Source organism: Amblyomma maculatum, chromosome 3 (assembly GCF_055883805.1).
Source record: "Amblyomma maculatum isolate TAMU_Amacu chromosome 3, ASM5588380v1, whole genome shotgun sequence".
Taxonomy (NCBI): domain Eukaryota; kingdom Metazoa; phylum Arthropoda; class Arachnida; order Ixodida; family Ixodidae; genus Amblyomma; species Amblyomma maculatum.
Genome location: NC_139346.1, coordinates 203291097 through 203311190, shown reverse-complemented (window position 1 = coordinate 203311190; position 20094 = coordinate 203291097). Strand labels below are relative to the sequence as shown.

The 20094-nt window shown below is 47.3% G+C and overlaps 1 protein-coding gene across 1 annotated transcript in view; it reads left to right on the top strand.

The window, feature by feature from the left end:
• The window catches only part of LOC146197464 (uncharacterized), a 167256-nt gene that overhangs the window by 125308 nt on the left and 21854 nt on the right, over positions 1–20094 (top strand). Inside the window, exon 5 of the mRNA XM_084599290.1 lies at positions 5508–5828. Within this exon, the coding sequence (XP_084455416.1) occupies positions 5508–5828 (321 nt within the window). The remainder of the gene's footprint in view (positions 1–5507; positions 5829–20094) is intronic.

Below are 20094 nucleotides of genomic sequence, written 5' to 3'. Positions count from 1 at the left end.
CATATGAGATGTCATCGCATAGATGCATACTGGTTGATCACGGAAACACCGCAGGGCTCGGTTTAGGTTCTATCTGGTACTGTGAACCAGTAGGTATGTTTGAAATTTTGGCACCACCTAGCTGGATTGCTTGCTGATTCCGTGGGAATATTTGTGCTATATCACGAATGTAAAATATGCTTCCTTCTTACGCTGCGCGAAACAGTCGTTCTGCGTTACTGCGATAATGTTAGGGCATAGTGGTTGCGTTCACGAGCAGTGCAACAGATGTCGAGTCGCGATGCTGGCGTATAAAGCTGTGCTCAAGACATGAGCCACAAAGAACAAGGTGACACTGGCGCGTTTGTAGCTAGCTACAGCTAGCAGTTTTCAAAAGTAAGGCATTTTCTCAACCACACCTCTGGCAGCGTCTACAACTAGGCTGCTTTTCATCTCGCCCTTTTGTAATTATGCAGCCTTTTTTTTTTTTCTACAATTTTTTTTTTTTTTTTTACTTTGTACATACCACCCAGTTTGCACGATGACTCATTTCGATACCACAGATGAGCGCCGGTGTAAGAGCGAACGCAAAAACGGTGCGTGGAAAAATACGACACCAATCTTAGCCATGTAAGCAAGCGTCAGGATCACGACACGCGACCAGAGCGAGTGAGCCGTTGAACTGCGGCGTGCGCTCTTCCATTCCCGTCCTTAACGGTCTCCGCTAGACTGGTAGGTGGATTTCCGGGAGCGTCCACATATTATGCGTTGAATCATCTGCCTCTTATATGCAAGTACGGGGAGTACGAGCCTCCTTTGTTGCTTTTCTTATCTTTCTAAAGTAGCGGGTAATTCCTCGTAAGCATCGTGCCCAGCCGGCTCACGTGCGTTTCGTGCGTTTCGTGCGGTTTCTATGGCATGCGGCCGCTAGCGCGCGCGCTTCTTTTTTCACCGGCGGTCGATGATCGAGGCTTGCACGCGTTACCTCCCTGAAAGGAGAGTGGGAACTTCACTCCATGCTCGCCCGCCCACTAGCAAATGCGATTCTTTTGCAAATGCGGCTCACAGTGACGACTACAAGGCGCACAACGCTTCCTGCTCGCTTCGCCGCACGCTCACTTCTTTTTCTCGGCAGGTTGGCTTTTCCTCACGAAGACTCTTTGTGCAGAGAAGCTCGCTTGCGGGAGAGGGGCTGGTTTGGGAACACCCCGATCTTCTCGGTTACACTTCTCTTTACCTTCGCTTTAGCGTGTCTGGGGCGGGTCTTCTCTTCATTTGCAGACACGAGGAACTCGTCAGGAACGAAAAGTGTTTGCAGTTTATCTTCTGTATTTCTTCTTCCCCCACTTTAAGTACGACACAGAACCTACGGTGACGAGCACCTTTGAGCTCGTCATCCCTCTTCCACGTAAGCTTAGTTGCCCCTTCCGCCATTTATATTTGGGTGCTGTTAGGAGAAGGCTTCAGCATTTGCTTCACGGAAGAAGGGCTTTCAGTCTCCATCTCTTCTGTAATCGCTTCTCGAAACGTCTGGAGAGCCCATCTGCCTCATGTGGGAATGAATCATCCTGACATTTTTCTCTGACGAAGCCTCTTACGTGTACACTGTACGTGCCTATTTAATACTCGAAAACGTGACCTGAGTTTAACCGCTTTGCGAAGTTCCATGAATGCTTCGAGATGAAGCGCGTACGTGAGCCCGGGGCCGACTAAACCGCTTGAGATATGATTTGCTGTAGGACTGAAGACAAGGTAAATGTAACGGAGGTCATTCCCTCCCACTGGGCATCTCTGACAAGCAAGCGTATATAATGCTTATGGTAAGGATGGTATTGCCGTACTGGGAAGACCCTTTGTGATATGTATGTGACGTCGCAAAATTAAACTGTATATTCGCGATCACAACACATTGATATTTTGCGTAGGTATGTACATTGTCCTATAGGTTACATCTTTTTTTTTTTTTCTTTACAAAACTGAACAAAGTCGTGACGTACAGTGTAAATTCATGGGTGGTCTTTTATTCAGTTTGCTTGCTTTCAGTCCAACATCTGGTGGGGGCAGTGTGATGCTTAAAGAGCTGCGTGCTTGACAGCTTGAATTCTTTAACTCTTATATTACAACGAGGCTTAGTATACTGGCACTGATACTTTCGTTTACACTGGTGTAGGCTGATATTTGTTTCCGCGCATGGAATTTTGCGGTTTGCTCACCGCGGACACAGTAATGCAATCGCTAAATGTTTACGACGCCAAAATTTTGGGTTTTCATTGTTTATAGGGTTTAACGTCCTAAAACGGCTCAGGCTGTGAGAGACGCCGTAGTGGAGTGTTCCGGAATTTTTGACCATCAGGAGCTCTTTAACCTCCACTGCTATGGCACAATGCACGGGCGCCGTGCTTTTTTGCCTCTAACGAAAAGCAGCGGCTGGGGTCGAACCCGCGTGACCCTAACTACTCAATCACGGTGGCGGGTCAATTTCTTGTATATTTCGGCGCATAATCACTTCGGAGATCACTGTGGAGGACACTTTGACGATGAGGACACCCTAGGTGCACCGCGACGCCATTCTGAATAGAAGAATACCGCTTAATTTATTCCAATTTCTGCCGAAATAGCGTTTTTACGCATCAAACGTACTCTCCTGATGTTTCCAGTGTTTTCCGACAGATATTGATATGATTTCTTTCTTGCTTGATAACCGTCTTCCCTAACGAAACTCTTTTACACCCTATACGTACTCGGAGCTAAGCAAGCAGGCCAAATATGAATGTCACAAATGGCTGGCGTTTTATTCGAAGCATTTTTCAACTTCGCTTGCAATGTGGCCAGAGCTGCATAGGGAGCACAAAAGAAACGAAAAGCCTGCAAGAGATGCAGGAGATGGTTCGCGATAGAAGAAAAAGTGAAAGAAAGAAAAGGTTACCACTAATGCTACGTAATTACGTGTTTTAAAGGGGCATGAATAGTGAATGCCCTGCCAACAGCGTCGACAGCAGTGAGAGGCGAGTGAAGTCTAGTCGCAGTGCACTTGCAGAACAGGGGTCTGGCGGCACTGAGCAACAACGAAAAAACGCAAGTTAATTATTAAGCAAAAAAAAAGAAAACAATGAAAACGTATGGCGCAGAAGTTGAGACCGCGAGCGACGTGTATCGGATAAACCTGTAACAGCTCGTAACAAGCTTGGCGTTCATTCACGTCTGGCCCGAGTGCCCAGACAGTTACGTAATTGCCGGCCCGCGCAGACATGTCTTGGCCGTTGATGTGGCTACGGTGCTCTTAACAGCACTGCTGATGGGTCGCGCCTCTTCCGAGATTGCGGGGCTGATGTCATGGCGCAGCTCCCCAACTAACGCGGCTGCTTGCCGCAGCGGTTGCATCCCACGCCTCCGCCCGTCCGCGTGCTGTCGTTAACGATCTCGGCCTGTCGATTAGCCTCAGAAGGGCGCTAATTGTCTAGACGCTTGGCAGTGACGCGTTGTCGCTACGACCTCGTCACGTGACCTGTGTGCGGAAGTAGTGCTTAGTAGGCGACGAATCTGCACGGAGGAAAATAACCACCAGCATCTGTATAATTTTATATAAAGAAGGGCTAGTCAAGAACCGCAGCCGGGAAGTGCTAGAACCCTGTGCTCACGTATATCTATAGTTGGCTGATTGTATATGCAGTGCGATATACTAATTGTGTAGGTTTCGTGTTCAAAAACTACTGTGCACGAAGTTATTTAATGTTTGTACCTTGCCAGCGCTTACGAGTGGTATTGAAATTTGAAGGCTAAAGTAAACTGGTGGCAGCTCAGTGAGCACAGGTGAAAGACACGGCGGCTAAACTAGGCAACACCCATAGTTAGTTAAGCAGTCGGCATGAATCGGTGGCTGGGTGGTGGTTGCTACTGCTTCGCGCTGACGCTTCTTACGCTTTCGCAGTGAAAAGTTTCGCTCCCGCATGGCTCCTCTAGCATAAAGTTCGTCCGAGAAGCCACGTCCTAAAGTTGAAGGTACGCCGTCTCTGCGTAGTCGCCCGCTTCGCTCTCGCTTCTGTGATGCCTTCGTCATCCGCAGCACCGCGGCCTTGCAACGCCGCGGATCGGATTTTGTTTCCGCGGTGAGCACAACTTAGTATTGCATGTCCACACCAACGTTGAGCCTTGCAAGTGCGACGAGTGTCCTCCCCGTCACCTGTAGCACTGCGGAACGGCTGCTGCGCACCATCTGCGCTTGCTGGTTTTGCTGGTTGTTTTGTTCGCCCGGTTAATTCCGGTAATAAATCTGGTAACGGAGGGAATCTTGGCTGAGCTCCCTCTTGCCGAACACTTCCACTTCTGAGCTGCAGCCGCACGCTTAAGTGATGAGGAGATTATGACACAAACATAGTAGGCAGATAGCTAGGATCAAGGGAAATAAATATTTGGCGGGGCTCGTGTCAGTAATAACATTACCCATGAGCCCGATGCAGCGCCGGTAGTGAGGTTGTTCCATCTCCCTTCAGTCGCTCTTCTGTCTGCGACAGCGTCCCTTCGTTTTCTTATCGCCGCCCATCTCCGTTCTGTTATCTTTCTTTCCTGGCCGCTTGAATCGGTGACCTTGGACGGACTTCGTGCACGCGATGGCTCAGGATGGGCCTCGTAGAACGCCCCACGCCTTAAAACGATAGGAGAGCGCGTGATTTAGAGGACGAATTTTAGTCATTTACATAATATCTGATATCGAGGCGAAGTGCACGGGAGTGGGAAATGTAGTGAGAAGAACGAGATAACGGACATTTTTCTTTTTCTTGTATGCTGTCGAAGTGACTGCTGATGGAAACTGTGTTTAGGAGACAGAAAATTCAGATCCTGAAATGACAGGCGGGCATTTTCGAGGGTACAGAGAGGTGGCAGTATGACGTTGATTGGGGAGAATCGTATACCTGTGGGGCAATCCTATATATTGAACGTTACCGCGACTTGGTGATAATTACTGTAGTGGTGATAGTGACGACGATGATGCTAATTATTTTTAGCGTTTTGCAAGGATCGCCAGTTACGACGATGTACCGAACCTACGAGCCGTCTTTTTCGCACAAACGCTTTGCAATTTACTTAACCATTGGCCAGTGACTTGCAAGTAATCGTAATTCTTTTAGGCCGAGGTTAATCTCGGGGTGCTCTTGTGCATACAGCTTTGTTCACCTATCTCATGTTTAGTGGACGCGTAATGCACTTCAGGTGACGCCAGAAACTCCTAAACCGAAATTAGTAAGAACTGCTGGAATGCCAGCAATTTTCGTGACTGGATTGCACTCATAGCTTCTCCAATGGAGATAATCCGGAGCGCCATAACAAACGCTTAGACCAATCAATCTCACGTGTTACATTCGTTACGGTTTGATATTTAGCTAGGCTTCTGATTTCGGTGCCGGCAAAATTATGATGCACAGTATGGCTGGTTTTATGTTTTACTCCTGATCCAGCACCTGCACGTATGACAGGCAGCCTGTACATGTGCTCAACTACCGGATTCTGTTTCTGTTCCCTGTCCATCGCAGGCCGAGGACCTGAGTTCCCTGGTGGGCTCCGCCTTCCGCATGGCGTACGCGCGGCAACTCCAGCAACAACAACATCAACTACAGCAGCAACAACAACAGCAGCAGCAACAACAGCAGCAGCAACAACAGCAGCAGCAACAACAGCAGCAGGGGTTGGCGTTGCGTAACCAAAGGAGCTCAAGCCCAGCCGCCCCGGCAGACGGAGGGAAACCCGAAAGCCCAGCGATGCTGTCACCCAAGACACCCGCTACCGCTGCTGCTGCAGCAAACGGCTGCGGACGGCCAGAAGCGTCGCCACCCGACGCTTTTGCTAAGGTCTGGGTGAGTACCTCCGCTGAAACACTTTCCACTATTTTATCATTTATTTATATCTATAACAATAGCGGTACAGGGAACGAACTTCGGATTTACCGCCATCGCAGTCACCTTTGGCGTCACGTGGCCGCCATGGGCCGGGAGAGGAACGCTTGCATGTTTATTTTATTATCGACTTCATCGGCCTTGTGAGCGAGGAATCACGCCTCTGACAGGTGGTAATTGTCAGATGGCATGGCCGGGCACTGATTCGTCAGTTGACTGTATGACGTCAGGAGACCACGTGACGGGGCAGGCGGTGCCAAATTCGAGATGGGATTGGGAGATGGAGAACTTTTTGGGCGAGAAGCATGATGCGCTACTCTTGTGTCACGTAGGCACGTCCGTACAGCTTTGTAGATGTCTATGCCAGGCGGCCTTTTACATAATTGGGCATCTTACGACTGTATGTTAATGAATATTTGTCAGATAATAGGGGCGCAAATTAAGCTGTTAAGTGATTACGCGAGTAGCACAGTGCTTGTGCGCGAACGACGATCTTCAAGGGGAGCCGCAGAAGTGATATTAACGCCATTGCGTCACACCATTAAGGGTGGAGCTTAAATTCCCCCCCTCAGTTTCTTTTCGCACGCCACGTGATTGGCTCACCCGAGGCGCCACGATCATTACACAAGAGCGTCGAGTGCACGTGGAGAGAACCTTCTCGACTGTGACATGTATTCGCGATGCCACATGTCTTTACATAATGGCTGTTGCGCAACGCGGCCGACTATGTTTACCTAGTGAAGCAGCGCAACGGCACGAGGCCAAGAGGGAACAAAGGGACGAACACAGCGCTTAACTGACAACTAATGTTTATTCCGGATGCTATTTGCATATATACTCTAGCAGCTTAAAAAAAAAGAAAAAAAAAAGAAACAGAGAGGAGCAGAAAAGTGTCAAGCGGTTTAAACCCAGTCGCTATGCGCATGCAGCTGTACCGCGCGTACATCGATTATGTGATAGCAAATAGCTGTGCTCTTTCAACGAGATGGCAGCGAGGCATCAATTTGTCATCGGACTTTTTGAAAATCTCGTCCCAGTGTTTTTGTTCAAATCAAGAGCCGCAGGAAAGCTATATCAATAGCTGCAACTTAAGCTGAAATCACGCCTAGAATGATCGATGGTGCACACTCTAAACACAAACAAGCCTACAAAGAATTAAAGGGAGTACCATGTCCTCTAGTGCACTTCCTATCAGGAGAAGGGTATGCTGCCCAAGCCTTGAAGCAAATTTTCACAACTAAAAATACGGAACAATAATATTTATCAACTTGAAAACATGCGAAACTCTCGCAGTTACTATGATTTTAACCAAAGTTTCTATACCCTCCAATTACTAATCGCAAGACATTTAGTGCCGCGGTTAAATGTTCCGCTATTGCTAATTACATCAAATGAATTTTTTAGGTTAGAATATACCTCTGTTGCCAATAGTATAGCAATCCGTATACTTAGTGTCGAAAACCTACCCCACGACTTGGAAAAACAATACACTGCTGTTTTACGGAGTGTGCTAGAGGAGTTATTAGTACGTTCTCACTCCAATGCAGAGTAATTCATGTTTAGAGTGTAAAGTTCATGTAGCATGGAGAGAAATTAAATTTCGTGCAGCGAATATATCTGAGAATCCAGAGTAGGAAAAGGTCGTTCCGCAACTGTAATGTAAACGCATATGTGTCGTTATTACAGACCAAGAAAAAAAAAAGCGAGCTGGATTCATTAGGCAGCCGTTTAATTATTTTCGAAACAGGAACGTCTTTTTATTAATTAGCTTTTTTTTTCTTACTGTGAACCTATTATATAACGAGAAAATGTGTATTCCTTCGAGCAACGGACGTCTCACTAAAATCTAATCTAAATACCCGGGAGATTCGGTTCCCAACTCAGCCATGTCGTGTGGTCTGGTGACGTCAGTGCGCAGGCAAGTCACGTGCTGACAACGCCGATGCCGGATTTTCTGGTTGCCGCGTTAAGAGATTAATTTAGGAGGACACTTCGTCACAATTGCATAACAGAAGTGTTTTGGCAGAGGCCTCACTTTAACAATGCACAAAAAAGTTAGTATATACGTTCCTCTCATTTCATGTTTCTAATCAAGGCTAGTTGTAGGAGCGTGAGAGTTAATTCGCACATAATTATTTATATTGCAGCCGTATTTGGAGTACGATCCACTACACGGGCTCCTGGTTTGACAGGTTGCTCGTTCCTCCCTCGTTATACCTGCAGTGTCGTATATACAGCCCTCAACTGCGCTGCAATGCAGTGCTGAGTTCTACACCAGGGCGTTCCGTTATCTCTGCCTCCCGTGTTCTAAGCGGGGGAGTTCCGAAGCGTGTGTGCACTGCAATTTCTGCTCCTGCTAACGAAGGCGGCGGCCTCGATCAAACTTTAACGCGAACCTTTGCAATGCACCGAGGCGCCGACGCGGAAGGATGTGAGAACGTTATGCGCCGCGTGTATTGATTGCAAACTTTTATGCATCTGGTTACCAAAGCGATGCATTTCTCAGCTTAGCTGCAGAAATTATCCTTTGGTATAGTCTTGTGGCGGTCACCTACAGGAGCGCCTGATAAAGAAAGAAGAGAACTAGTGCTCGACAGAGGAAGGGCATTAACAATGCGCACCAAGAAGGTTTCGTCTAATCGCACTTAATTTAATTTGGAACCAAACTTTTACCAGCGTGGAATGAAGAAGAAACTTATTCGGAAGCTGATTCGAATGCTTCAGTAACGACCAAAGTGCTGGAGTCAGGAATGAAGCCCTCTGCAAGCGCCGAAGCTTACTTGTAGTAGTTTTATGAGAACACATAAGAGCAGAGGAAACAGGGAGGCTAAGCAAACACAGAGGTTCTGTTCCGTAGACATGACGGATAGCCTCCGGTTAAGTTTGCTCGAAAACGCACCTGCACAACTTCTCGCGAAGCTTTGGCGAGCAGTGAAAGGCAAAAAGAAAAAAAAAATGTGGAAAAGGGGCCGCGTCGGTAAATCATACACCTTTCCGAGGTGTCGTGCGCGACACAAACGCACCCACCTAACACTATAATACGATGCCACCTGTCGGGCGGCAAACATTCCGCGTGATCTATTGTACGTCATCTGAAGAGCTAACGCAATGAGTGTTTTACCTTGACGCGCGTTAGCGACAGTAAACAGCGCGGAATAAAGCAACGCTCCCATGACATCGCCGCTCCAAGGAAGCCAGGCAGCAACCGAGCGGGCAAGCGATAGCGTCGAACTGAGCCAGTCGGCGCGCCCTCGCAGGCCGCGCAAATCCAATAAGACACGGGCAGGCAGAGAAACGGTGTAGAAGGAGGAGAGGGGCGATTGGTGTAGAATACACACGGGGGCGCACCTGTCGCCGCTCTCGTTGTGCACTCCGCTGCCAGATTTTCCCCGTCGGATGAGATGTGGAGAGAGGATTTGTGTCCCGTACGGCGCTGTGTGAAACCCGGCTGCTTTCGCCGTATGCTTTTCTGTTTTCTCTTATTCAGCTTCCGAGCGCTCGAACGCTTGTGGGCGCCGGAGCGGAGTAAAGCTCGCTTTCTTGTTCCTACTGAGAACGTCCAGCGCAGGCAAAAAAAAAAAAAAAAAAAGAAAGAAAAAAAAAATTGGAAGCATTGTAGGTCTTCCTTATGGTCTGTACTGCCCCTTGTAGCCTTCGATTGACTGGCTTGTGCGTACTTCGTGCTCTCTTTCCGAACGCTTATTCTCTAGGATGTTTGCTTCTCTAATCGGCTTACGAATACAGAAAAACTGTCTACATACCGGCAAAGTCCAAAGCAAGAGTGAAGCGTTTTAACGTTGCTTTTCATAGAGGTGTTTTGAGAATGTGCTGTAGCTGCAAGGTCCATTTTTATATTTGTTTTAAATGTGAAATGCCAACTAAAATGCTCTCCGGCTTTATTATTGTTCTCTTCCATTCCTAAATGTGTCGGAAATCGCCGTGCACACTGGACGTATACGCACTTACATAAAGACGCCTTTCATAAACACATAATACTGGTACGCCCCAGTCGGAGTCTCATTTACGCAAATTAGCAGTTGCACAATCACGGCATTGTACAAACAAGGTATCATAGTAAAGTTTCTTTCTTTTTTCCCTCCTGGCTGCAGTGAAGTCTCATGATGTTTATAACCATTGTGGATGGCTTACGGCATGCACAGGGCGTCTTATTGGAGATAAGTAAGAAAGGGAAAAAAATATATATCTTTTTAAGAGGCTATAGCAAGCTGGTTGATAATGACTGCTACTATGGTGGCGACCGTTATTGGCTGACGATGTGCTCTGTAGACAGCGCTCTTAGCAATGATATCGAAAAGGCACGACGAGCCATGCTTCACTCAACAGTCATGCACAGTTTGCGTATTGTGTGCCTCGTATGGTGCGGTGATATTTGAACTCTCGTTTTAGAAGTACAGCTTACTTTCGGACCGCTTATTTCCCATTCACTGGTGGCGCCAGTCGGTTAGGTTAAAAAGGCTCTACTTTTTGTGCACTGTTGGGATGTATACAGGTAGCGTGGTCAGGGCCAGGGTGAGCACAAGGAGGCCGGAAAAAGAGATGAGGAAATTAAAACAAAAGCATTTTATGCACCGAGTTAATTGCATTGTTACACTATAATTGGCTCGAGGTGGTCAGAGATCGAAACTGACCCCTTTCTCTGTAGGAGTAGGTAGGTAGCGCGGAAGTCTCGTTATAGATTCCGCTAACACAGCGTTGCTGCCCGATCGGCCGTCGCAGCGTCCTCTCGCAGCCAGGAACCGCCCTCTGTCTCTGAGCAGTCAGCATTGGCGCACCAGACGTCATGTCCCGAGCTCCATACCATCTGGGGTTCTCTTCTCGGAACGTGAACTTTGAAGTCTGCTGCCGCCAGAGTCCGCCGGGTCGCTGAGTTTTTCCCTTCACTTACTGCGCTCTTTCTAGCGAGCTAGTAAGTGTCTCTCTGCGAAAGGCGGTGCTGCGGAGTCTTTCCTACAGAAAAGCGCACGTCAGCGCAAGTCCTGGGCCTAACGTTAATGCGCACGTGGATGATAACGTTATTTATCAAAAATATGCGGAAGATTACAAGCAAAATTAGTTCTTGTTTGCACCTACTCCTACACACGCATTACAATCTAAGAGGCTTCGGACCTCCCTCAGTCCTGTTTCGTAGCGTGAAGGCACGTTCGGCTTCGCCACAGGGCCGAGCTACCCAACAGTGCAGCAGCTACCGTGTTTCAGAACAGAAAGCGTGTTTTAAGGAGGATATGTCTGCAGCTTATTGTGTAAAATATGTTTGTTTTTCTATGTTTTAATTACATAATGATGTTGTCTTTTCTAGTTTTCACCGCAAAACGTTGCCTGCAATTGGTTTTCTTCTCACTGCATACCGGAGACCGCGTCGTACTAACGAAATGAAACTTATAACTCCGCTAATGCTGCTTAAGTACTTTTGACGACGCGCGCAGGAGGAGGGAGGGCAGGGGGGATTTTAGAAAAGGCGGCATGATTAAAGTTGGGACCGTCGACAGCACGCTGCCGCACAAGCTTTGGCGCAGTGGCGTGCGAGCATCGACAATCACATATGACTACACCGCGTTAATTCAGTCATGTTTGACGAACGGGGAAAAAGCTATCCAAGCGCTATTGCCGCTTCCGAAAGGTAGCCTATATAGAAGTCCATGCAGCACTCGACTGCGAAGCCGCTTTTGCCACCAACACAGCCACGACCGACTACGCGTGTGTCGGTCTCGTAAGCGCTTTGGCGTAGAGCGAGCGATTTCTCAGAGCTCTTTGATATCACCAGTTGCGAAACCGTAGGGCCCATGTATCGAAAAACGGTAGTTTTGGTAGGTCGAAATTCGGGTGTTTACGAATAGTGGTGGCGCCCGCGGCCATTAAAAGAAGCATTGTCTGAATTGCAAACTTTCAGATTTTTTATAAATGCACAATCACCGAGAAAATAAAGTAAGTTCAAGCTTTGCAGTAACGAAAATTCTTGGACATAACACCCGTGAGGTAATTAAGGCGAAAAAGAAGAAAGAAAAAAGTGGTTTCCATAAGTCAATGTGACGATGGCAGAAAGCTGCTGTTGACTGCATCTAGCTGGCGCGACAATCCATAGGCACACAAAAAATGCGAATTAAAACCAGTCGTTGTTCGTAGCCGAGTTTCCCAATTGCTCTGGAGATTTCTGTGGCTGCGATGCCACATAAATCTCCTTGCTGTGCTTTTTGTGATCTGAACTCACACCTTTTCTTCTTCCTTGTGTTCCAAGATACGTGGCACAAGACTCGTCACAGGCGTTTCATAGTGTTTATTACTATATATTATATATATATATTCTATATCAGAAGTCCACGTACTACCGAGGCCGAAATTCATTACGCATTGTAACTGGTTCAAAGTTCAATAATTCAACAGAAAACATTGTTTGCCAGTTTCTGAACGGCCGTAAAGGTAAAATAAAGAAGGTCGCTGGAAAGGAATAAATCTCGGTAAATAACTATACACGAGAACTGAAATCGCGCTGTCCAAACAATGACAAAGGACGAGAAGCATTTACGTCGACAGAACACAGTTGGGGCGGAAGGTAAACTGCATAGCGTTCTTCCGAGCAGATTCCACTTTGTCAGTGTTGATTCTAGTATTCAGCCTTAGGACTCTTCGATTTTCCAGCTTCTACGCGTAGCTTCGCCCCATCGCATGAGCAGCGCTCGCTCGCAAACAGACGTCCTGGTTGCTCGCAAATGTATTTCCGCACGACCTGCCTGATCCGGCTTTGCAGAAAAGCGGGCTCTCGCCGTCGCAAGTACACACAAAAAAAAAAAAAGAAAAAAAAACATGGCTCCAATCTGCGACACAAACTCACTCGGTCCGACCCAGTAACAAATCGAAGCAGGGATGCGCGCCCCGCCCTCTGCTTTGACTGGCTTCCGAGTGAAGCCGAATTCGGCCCGGTGAGAATCAGCTTCAGACCTGGCAGGGATTAAAGCGAGCCGTGTTCGTGAATTGGTTGGGATTGTAGCAGAGACTACAGGGCTACAGTACATGCGTAGGTCAGCGGTCAGTAACCTGTCCGTCAGCAGAGCGGTGTTGTTAGCAAAAAGAAAAAAGAAAAACAAAACATTAAGTATTAATTCTGCTCGCGAGGAGGCAAATTCTACGCGGCTCCGGAGATTAAGCGCTATACAGTACAAAAATAAAAAAAAAGGTGGAATACGTTTGTGCACTCGCTGTTGGTTTCTCTCTCACCCGCATGGGCCTTGTAGGAAACGGGCGCTCTGTATTGCACCGATTCAGCTGTAACGAGGAACTTGGTAGCTATAAAGGACCGAATGTGCGGGCACAGACTCATTCCGGTAGTCGTGCTTGACTTTCATTTCATGAGAGTCCAGCAGCTTAACGTGGGGGTGCAAGGCGGCGGAACTGACTTAATCCGGATAGACTTCACAGCCGCCTTGCCTTTCGCGGGCGAGAGACGATATGCAGTTTTCGCGACGGTTTCCATATACGACGGGTTGAGTTAGCTATAGAACGATTGAAAATATCAGCCGACTGGTAAAGAAAAAGCTCAGCGTCTACAAGAATAGATGTAAACGAATGTTCTAAAGGAGTTTTTTTCAAACCTTACTCTGCGTCTACAACGTCGTCCTTTTGTGAAGAGTAACCACGAACATCCTAGACCAAAATTCAGAATTATGAAACGTCATTTTAACGGTTGAGCATTTTAAAAACACTGTGAGACGTGCGCGTGGGAATCGGCTGCTGCTATGGGTATGAGGCGGGAGCACGACCCATGCAACACGTGCCGTATAAGCAAAACTTTCCTAAACCTAAATCTCGTTTCACAGAGCACCCTTGAAAGCGGCCGTTCGGTAGCAGTTGATGAGTATACTTTGAAAAACAGTGTGACAAAGTGCGCAACGACATCCCAAAGTCAATCACTTTGCGTGCTTTGAATCCGTACGTATACCCTCAAAAGGCGCTGTGTGCTTCTATGAACCTCGCTATCTATAGCTACTTGTGAAGTCCGGCTTTGCTGTCGCGCACGCTGCAGCATTCCATCACAAATACCGCCATTCATGCGACACGACATTGACATTTAAGGCAGCTCTCAGACAGCACGATAAACGCATAGTAGCAGAAGAAAAAAAACATTGTGATTACGCACATAGGTTCCACTCGAGAACGCCAAAGGTGGCCATGGGTTTCATCTGCGCGCCGTCGTCTGCTATACAGTGCGCTGTTCTGTTTCGTTTCTTTGTCGTGACGTTTTGCGTGCTCGTAGTGCCGCGTTTTTCAGTTATGAGAGAAATTCAGCCGGGTGAGCCTCCATTTTGGGTACCCTTTATGCAGCACACAGTCGAGTGCGGCTTTTGTCAGAAATTTGTGGGTTTCTGGAGCTAAGTAAGTTTCGATTCTCGACTATTTTCATGTTCACTGCTGGATGGTTAGCATGCAGGTAGCAAAATTTGCAAAAGCATCTTTGTGAAAGCATTTAAGTGGAGACGCGAATATACGAGGCGGCGAAAAACCTATTGAACGAGAAATTTCGCGCCCCTGAAGTGCGATTCATTTTTTTTTTTTTTTTCCATCTGACGCTAGTATGCTAGCGGGTGCCCCGAAGTTTTTGTTGCAAGAAAATTGGCAACTCTATCGAAACTTAAAATCGGTTATTGAAGGCCCACAATTAAAAAGTGACAGCTCTGAAACGAAATGGGAAAAAGCACTCATTGTCTGGCGGGTTCAACGTGGGAGAAAGTGACGCGACGAATTAGTATCCGATTTATCCACAGTAACAGAAATTCTGGCGGAGACTTTCTTGGTTACAAATATAAATCATGACGCGTGAACCGAAGCAGTGAGTATAAAAATACGCACGTCTGAACTGAAAAGTTTTCCTTTGTTTCTCGTAACGCACCTCAGCACAGAGATTCCTGCTTGTAAACACAACACAGCGTTTATTCTCTCCTCTCCTTCGTGTCACTGCCGTAAGAAACGCGCACCGTGACTCTGCTGTCAGCAGCTAGGCGCGAGGCTTAAAGGGACACTAAAGACAGCCAAAGATGGTATGAAAATCTAATAAACTACACTTGGTGACACTGTCGCCGCATATCCGGCAGCAAAAAATCGAATAATTGCTGAGATATTGCGATAAGAAGTTGAGGTTTTTTCTTGTTCCCGCCGGTCGAATTCAAACTGTGGCCTCCAACTACGTAGTTGGAGTTGAGTGACGCACACTATGACGTAAGCGGAGACTCCGTGATAGCTGGCGAGCCGGCGCGGCCCGCGGCGTCGCATCCCTCAAGGGCCAACTTGGCAACAGCGTACTCGCAATGATGGCGTCAGCCGAAATAAATAAAACGATTAAGAGAGTAATTTACCGAGCGATGGGCCCATAAAGGAAGAAAAAAAAAACATAGAGGGCTTGTAATGCACAATACTTTACATGTTTCTCAAGCTTTTGCGCTCCTTGCACTGTGTATAAACAAACCGAGCCCTCGGTCATCGCAACGCTTCCTGACATGTTTACATACAAATAAGATTTAGTTACCAGCAAAATAGTGTCCTCGCTGCTGCGCTTGACAGTTCTGAAGCTTCGTCGCAATTTTTTCCTTCAAGGTTTGTGCTACAGCTCCGTGTTCAGCGAAAATTACGTCCACGGTAGCAGAACATGACCGAAGTGCCGGCGCCACTACATTTGCCAGCGCTGTGAAATTCCACATGTTAAAATGGATCCAGTGCACAATATAGTGCGCATAGGCATCCAGAACATTAGTTGCAAGACGTGAGAGCAGGCAGCATGCGCCGATGATCAAGAAGTTGTAATTTTTAGACCGGCAGCAGAAACACTTTATTGTAAATGGGGCCATGACATAAAAACCAAAACTATTTCCAAGGTTCTCGTGGCGCGGCGTAGCCGAGCGGTTAGCGCCGAACGTTACGGAACAAGCAGAAGAGAGTTCGAGTCTCACCGCTTCTGGTCGTCTTTTTTTTTTTTTTTACTAATATATATTTTTTTTAACCTTTTGTAATGTATTTCTGGTGCTTCGTTATTTTTAGTTTTTACTTTTTACCCGAGGCCCTTTTTTTCGCCAGGCGACGAGCGCAATATATCGACGCTCTCCTTGGTATGAGCGGCAAGAATGCCCCTTTTGTTTACGACGCCTGCAAATAGCACGTTGAAGGTCTTGTTGACGCAGTATATGTTGGTCAGATGTGCCATGATTTAGTGAACAATTAAATGATAAGGCGTTTTTCCTTCGGTACTTAGCATATGTATGCTTTTCGTGGCGTACGTAGCTGCAGTCAAGCGGTCAGGTCGCAGTCGAAGCGGCAACGGCGGCGATATGTTGGCGCAGAAGTGTGAACGAAGGAGCGTGTCGGCGGTAGCGGCTTTCGCTCGCTCGTGCCTCCGAATGCTCAAATGGGAACCATCAAGGCGCATCTGCTGCTCCAAGCTCGTAATTCAGGCGCTGCAGGTTCAAACAAACTATCCGAGTGCGCACGAAATGCCTGAGCCGAAACATAACCAAAACTGAAGTGGGCGCTTGTGGCGCCTCCAAGTATAGTTTTGTATTTGCCTTGCAACGTTTACGTTGTCTTTTCGCCGTCGTTTACGTATGATAAAAGCGTGTTATCATGTTTGAGAAAAAACGTACTACCGCATTCAAACATTCAACGTAATTCGCATTTGTCAGCCTCCGGGATCCCTAGCGCGTCACGTGATTTGTAGTTGCGAGCCTCGGCCGTTTGGCTGTGGTGGCGATACCTGTATTTCTGTTATTCTTCTTTACTACCTTATAAGAGCTCTGATTTCAGTAAGAGTGGTCTTTTTGTAATCAGGAACTGGCATTCTATCGATGCAAACCCACTTCCTTTCTCTCTTTAGTGTCCCTTTAAATTAATTATTGCGCAGCGCATTCACACGAAAGCATGCAGTCTCGGCGAAAACGTGGTGAAGCCCTGACTACCATGTAGCCGAACCTGAACACCAGAACTCTCCGCCTAAGAGAAGGTTAGGCAAGTTTAGGTGTACACCAGAATTGACTGTCGAGCAGACGACGCTACAACTGGCAAACGTTCTGTGCGCATGCGCGTACTCGCATCCGTTTCTGCTCTGCGGTCCTGCATAGAAAGCCGGACGACCGTCCGTTCGACACTGCCGTGACATTACTAATCAGTTGTATATCCTTAATTGGAACTTTAATCGCGTGTTCATACACCAATATGAATTCGATTATCAAGCTTTTGTATGTAAGCGCTTTCGAGGATGCACGACGTAATTCGGCGCGAAAAGTCACGCGTGCAAGCGATGCCGACAAGAACCTGAAACTTGAAGCTCAGGTTGGGCGCTGCATCAACTTTCTTGCGGTTGAAATCAAAGGTCTCGCAGAGAAGCTTCAATTCGCATCCTGCCGTTACTCTAAATCCAGTGTCGCAACTTGTCTTAGAACATCGTCGTCAAAAAAACCTCTCCAAACCTCCAACGTCGTCATTCTTCTAGGCATGTTCGCTCTTTCAGGACTTTAACGAAACGAAACAAAAGGGTAGCTACAAGGTAGAGCCAACTTATTCGAGCTACCAAGGAGGTGGGCTGTAATTAATGACAAGCCACCTGCGGCGTCTTCTTTACCACGAGTGCCGGAACGCCGCGCTGTACCTGGCATTCGCATACGCCAGCACACCAACCGTCTCTGGCGCGTAGCCTGCGAACTGGGTACCTTCTAGTACCGTGCACCATTCGTCAAAGCTTTACCCGCGGCGTAGGCCAACCAGCACCCAGAATTTCTGGCAGGTACGCAATTTGTGTGTCCACCTATGATTGCACAGCGCGTGGCAGTCAAGTGGTGGAGTCGTGGATGGCGAACAACTTTTTGTAGTCACCTCCTGACCGGGTCGCGGACGCCTTTAACGTGTAAGCTTGTGAAACACTGCACCGTTTTAAGTGACACAGAGCGGGTCGCGGGTGCAGCTTTTGCCGCGAGCTTAAAATCCAGCGCCGCGCTGCCGAACAGCCTCCAGACACATGCAGCCGCTCTGGCTTCAGACTTCCTGTGCAATACGGTTGCAGCTTCGCTTGCCTCCGCCCAGCTATAACGACGCCTCCTTGCTGCTGCTTATGCGCCTTAAAAATGCATGCCCCTTTCGAGGAAGCGCCGGAGAGGATGGAGGCGTATGACTGAACGTTGATGAAAGTGCGCCTCTTGCTTTTATGCATGCTCTCGCGTACGCTTCATCTCAAACGTGGCTCCATGAGCCGCATTAATGTTACGAGGGTGGCTTGTCGTACCTCTCCGTGTACGTCTGCGGCCACCGCCGCATTTTTGTCGGACATCATTGCATGGTCCTTTCTTTGTGCCTCGTTTGGGTGGGACGACAGGTGAAGTATTCGTTTGTCTTAATTCGCCTTTTCTCCCTGGCGTTTCAGCGCTTTGTGCACCTCCTGTATTTTGATATGCTTTCTTGTTCTTTTTAAACCTTTCATTGCCTTTTCACTCGCGGTTGCTTCGTTTTCATCGTGCGACGTCGGAAACGCATCCCGGGACTAAGCTGATTATTTTCCAGTGGCGCAGGGAAATCTTTAATGCGCGCTCTCCTGCAAAACGCGAGTGATAGAGAAGGAGGCGAAAGCATGTGGTACACCTCGTGCAGGTTTTCTTTACCTTCAGTTTTATTTTTTTATATATATTTACGGCTTATAAAGTGACAATGGCATACTCGGAACAGTTTTCCTCGAATACTAAAACTGCACCTAAATCGAGCATGTAACTGTGGGGCTACATGCAAGCCATTCGCGATGGCACGCATATATCCGTCAGGAACGCGGGTGCGGTCTGATGGTGCTGACTCCTGGCAGCGCTTCGCAGTTCGTATCGCTCTATTTCAAGTAATTCGCTACCAGATTTTGCTTGTCACTAACGCGACGCCTAAGTTCTTTTCAACCTATTAGGCGTCAAAAAAAACGGTTTTTCGTTAGATTTTTCCCGCATGTCATTTTTAGAGGTATAGACCCTCTCTAGTCTCCTAAAATTTCAAAATTCGAAGTCCTCGTTCAACGCTTCCTGTCGCTACAGTTGTGGACAAGCGCGCGCCGCCGATCTCCAGCTCCGTGCACACGGCTGGCGCTATCGATCGATGATCCCCCAGTGCAGCGTAAATCCTTTTGGAAATTTCGAAATTCCCAGAGCCACCTTCCGCGCATAGCGAACACCTTGACAGAAAAGTCAAGGTGGCACGGCACATCCTAATTTTATACCTGCGCCCACCTGGAGAGTGGCGGCTTTAACATCTGCAACGTCTCGGTTAATTATCGCTTAATTCAAGATTCACCGCGCATAGAGACACAGCAGGAATTGTGAAGAGATGTTATGGATCGTTATAAAGAAGACGAAGAAATGAAAAAGAGGAAGAACAAGAACAACAACAACTGCATATGAGAAATGTGGACAAAACTTGAAAACACAGCTTCCGCACGCCCTCATTTCAAGCCGCAGAGCACCGGAGAAAAAGGGTGCAACTTGAGAATCGAGTGAGGCGGCCGTTTTTTTTTTTTCTTTTTTTTTCGTTTTTTTTTTCCTCATGAATAATTTTCTCTTAGAACGCGGAACACACTCCATCATACAACTTCCTGCAGCGGAGTATCTGGATACACGCGAGTTATTTGCCGCGCTTCGCAGACATTTCACTGCAAGACGCCGAAGGTCGGAGTATTGTAATGGCTGCGGAGAATAATAATAATAATAATAATAATAATAATAATAATAATAATAATAATAATAATAATAATAATAATAATAATAATAATAATAAACTCATTTATTCGCCCAATGAGTACATATTATAACAGGTCGGCCCAGGCCAAAAAGGCTTGTCGGGGATGCACCCGGCAGTTGAGGGGGAGAGGGGCTACAAACAGCTACATAGCAAAAAAAAAAAAAAAAAAAACATAAATCAGCGTGCAGAATGCTCTCAAAGATGGCATGTGCTGCCCTACCACCACGCTATTAAAATTCCTGCAAAGGTTTCTCTCTTTCCACTTTCACTCCCACCTTCCTCCCTTCCTTTACGGCGCGGTTCAGGTGTCCACAGAGCAAGTGTGACAGTTACTGCGCCTTTCCCTTCCTGTGAACCAACCAACCAACCAGCTGCGCATGCAGAATATAGGTTAAGAGTGGTCTTTGAGGGGCCTTTATTCGGTTTTAATGGTACATTGCTGTCAATTTTCACATGTCTGTCGGACACCACA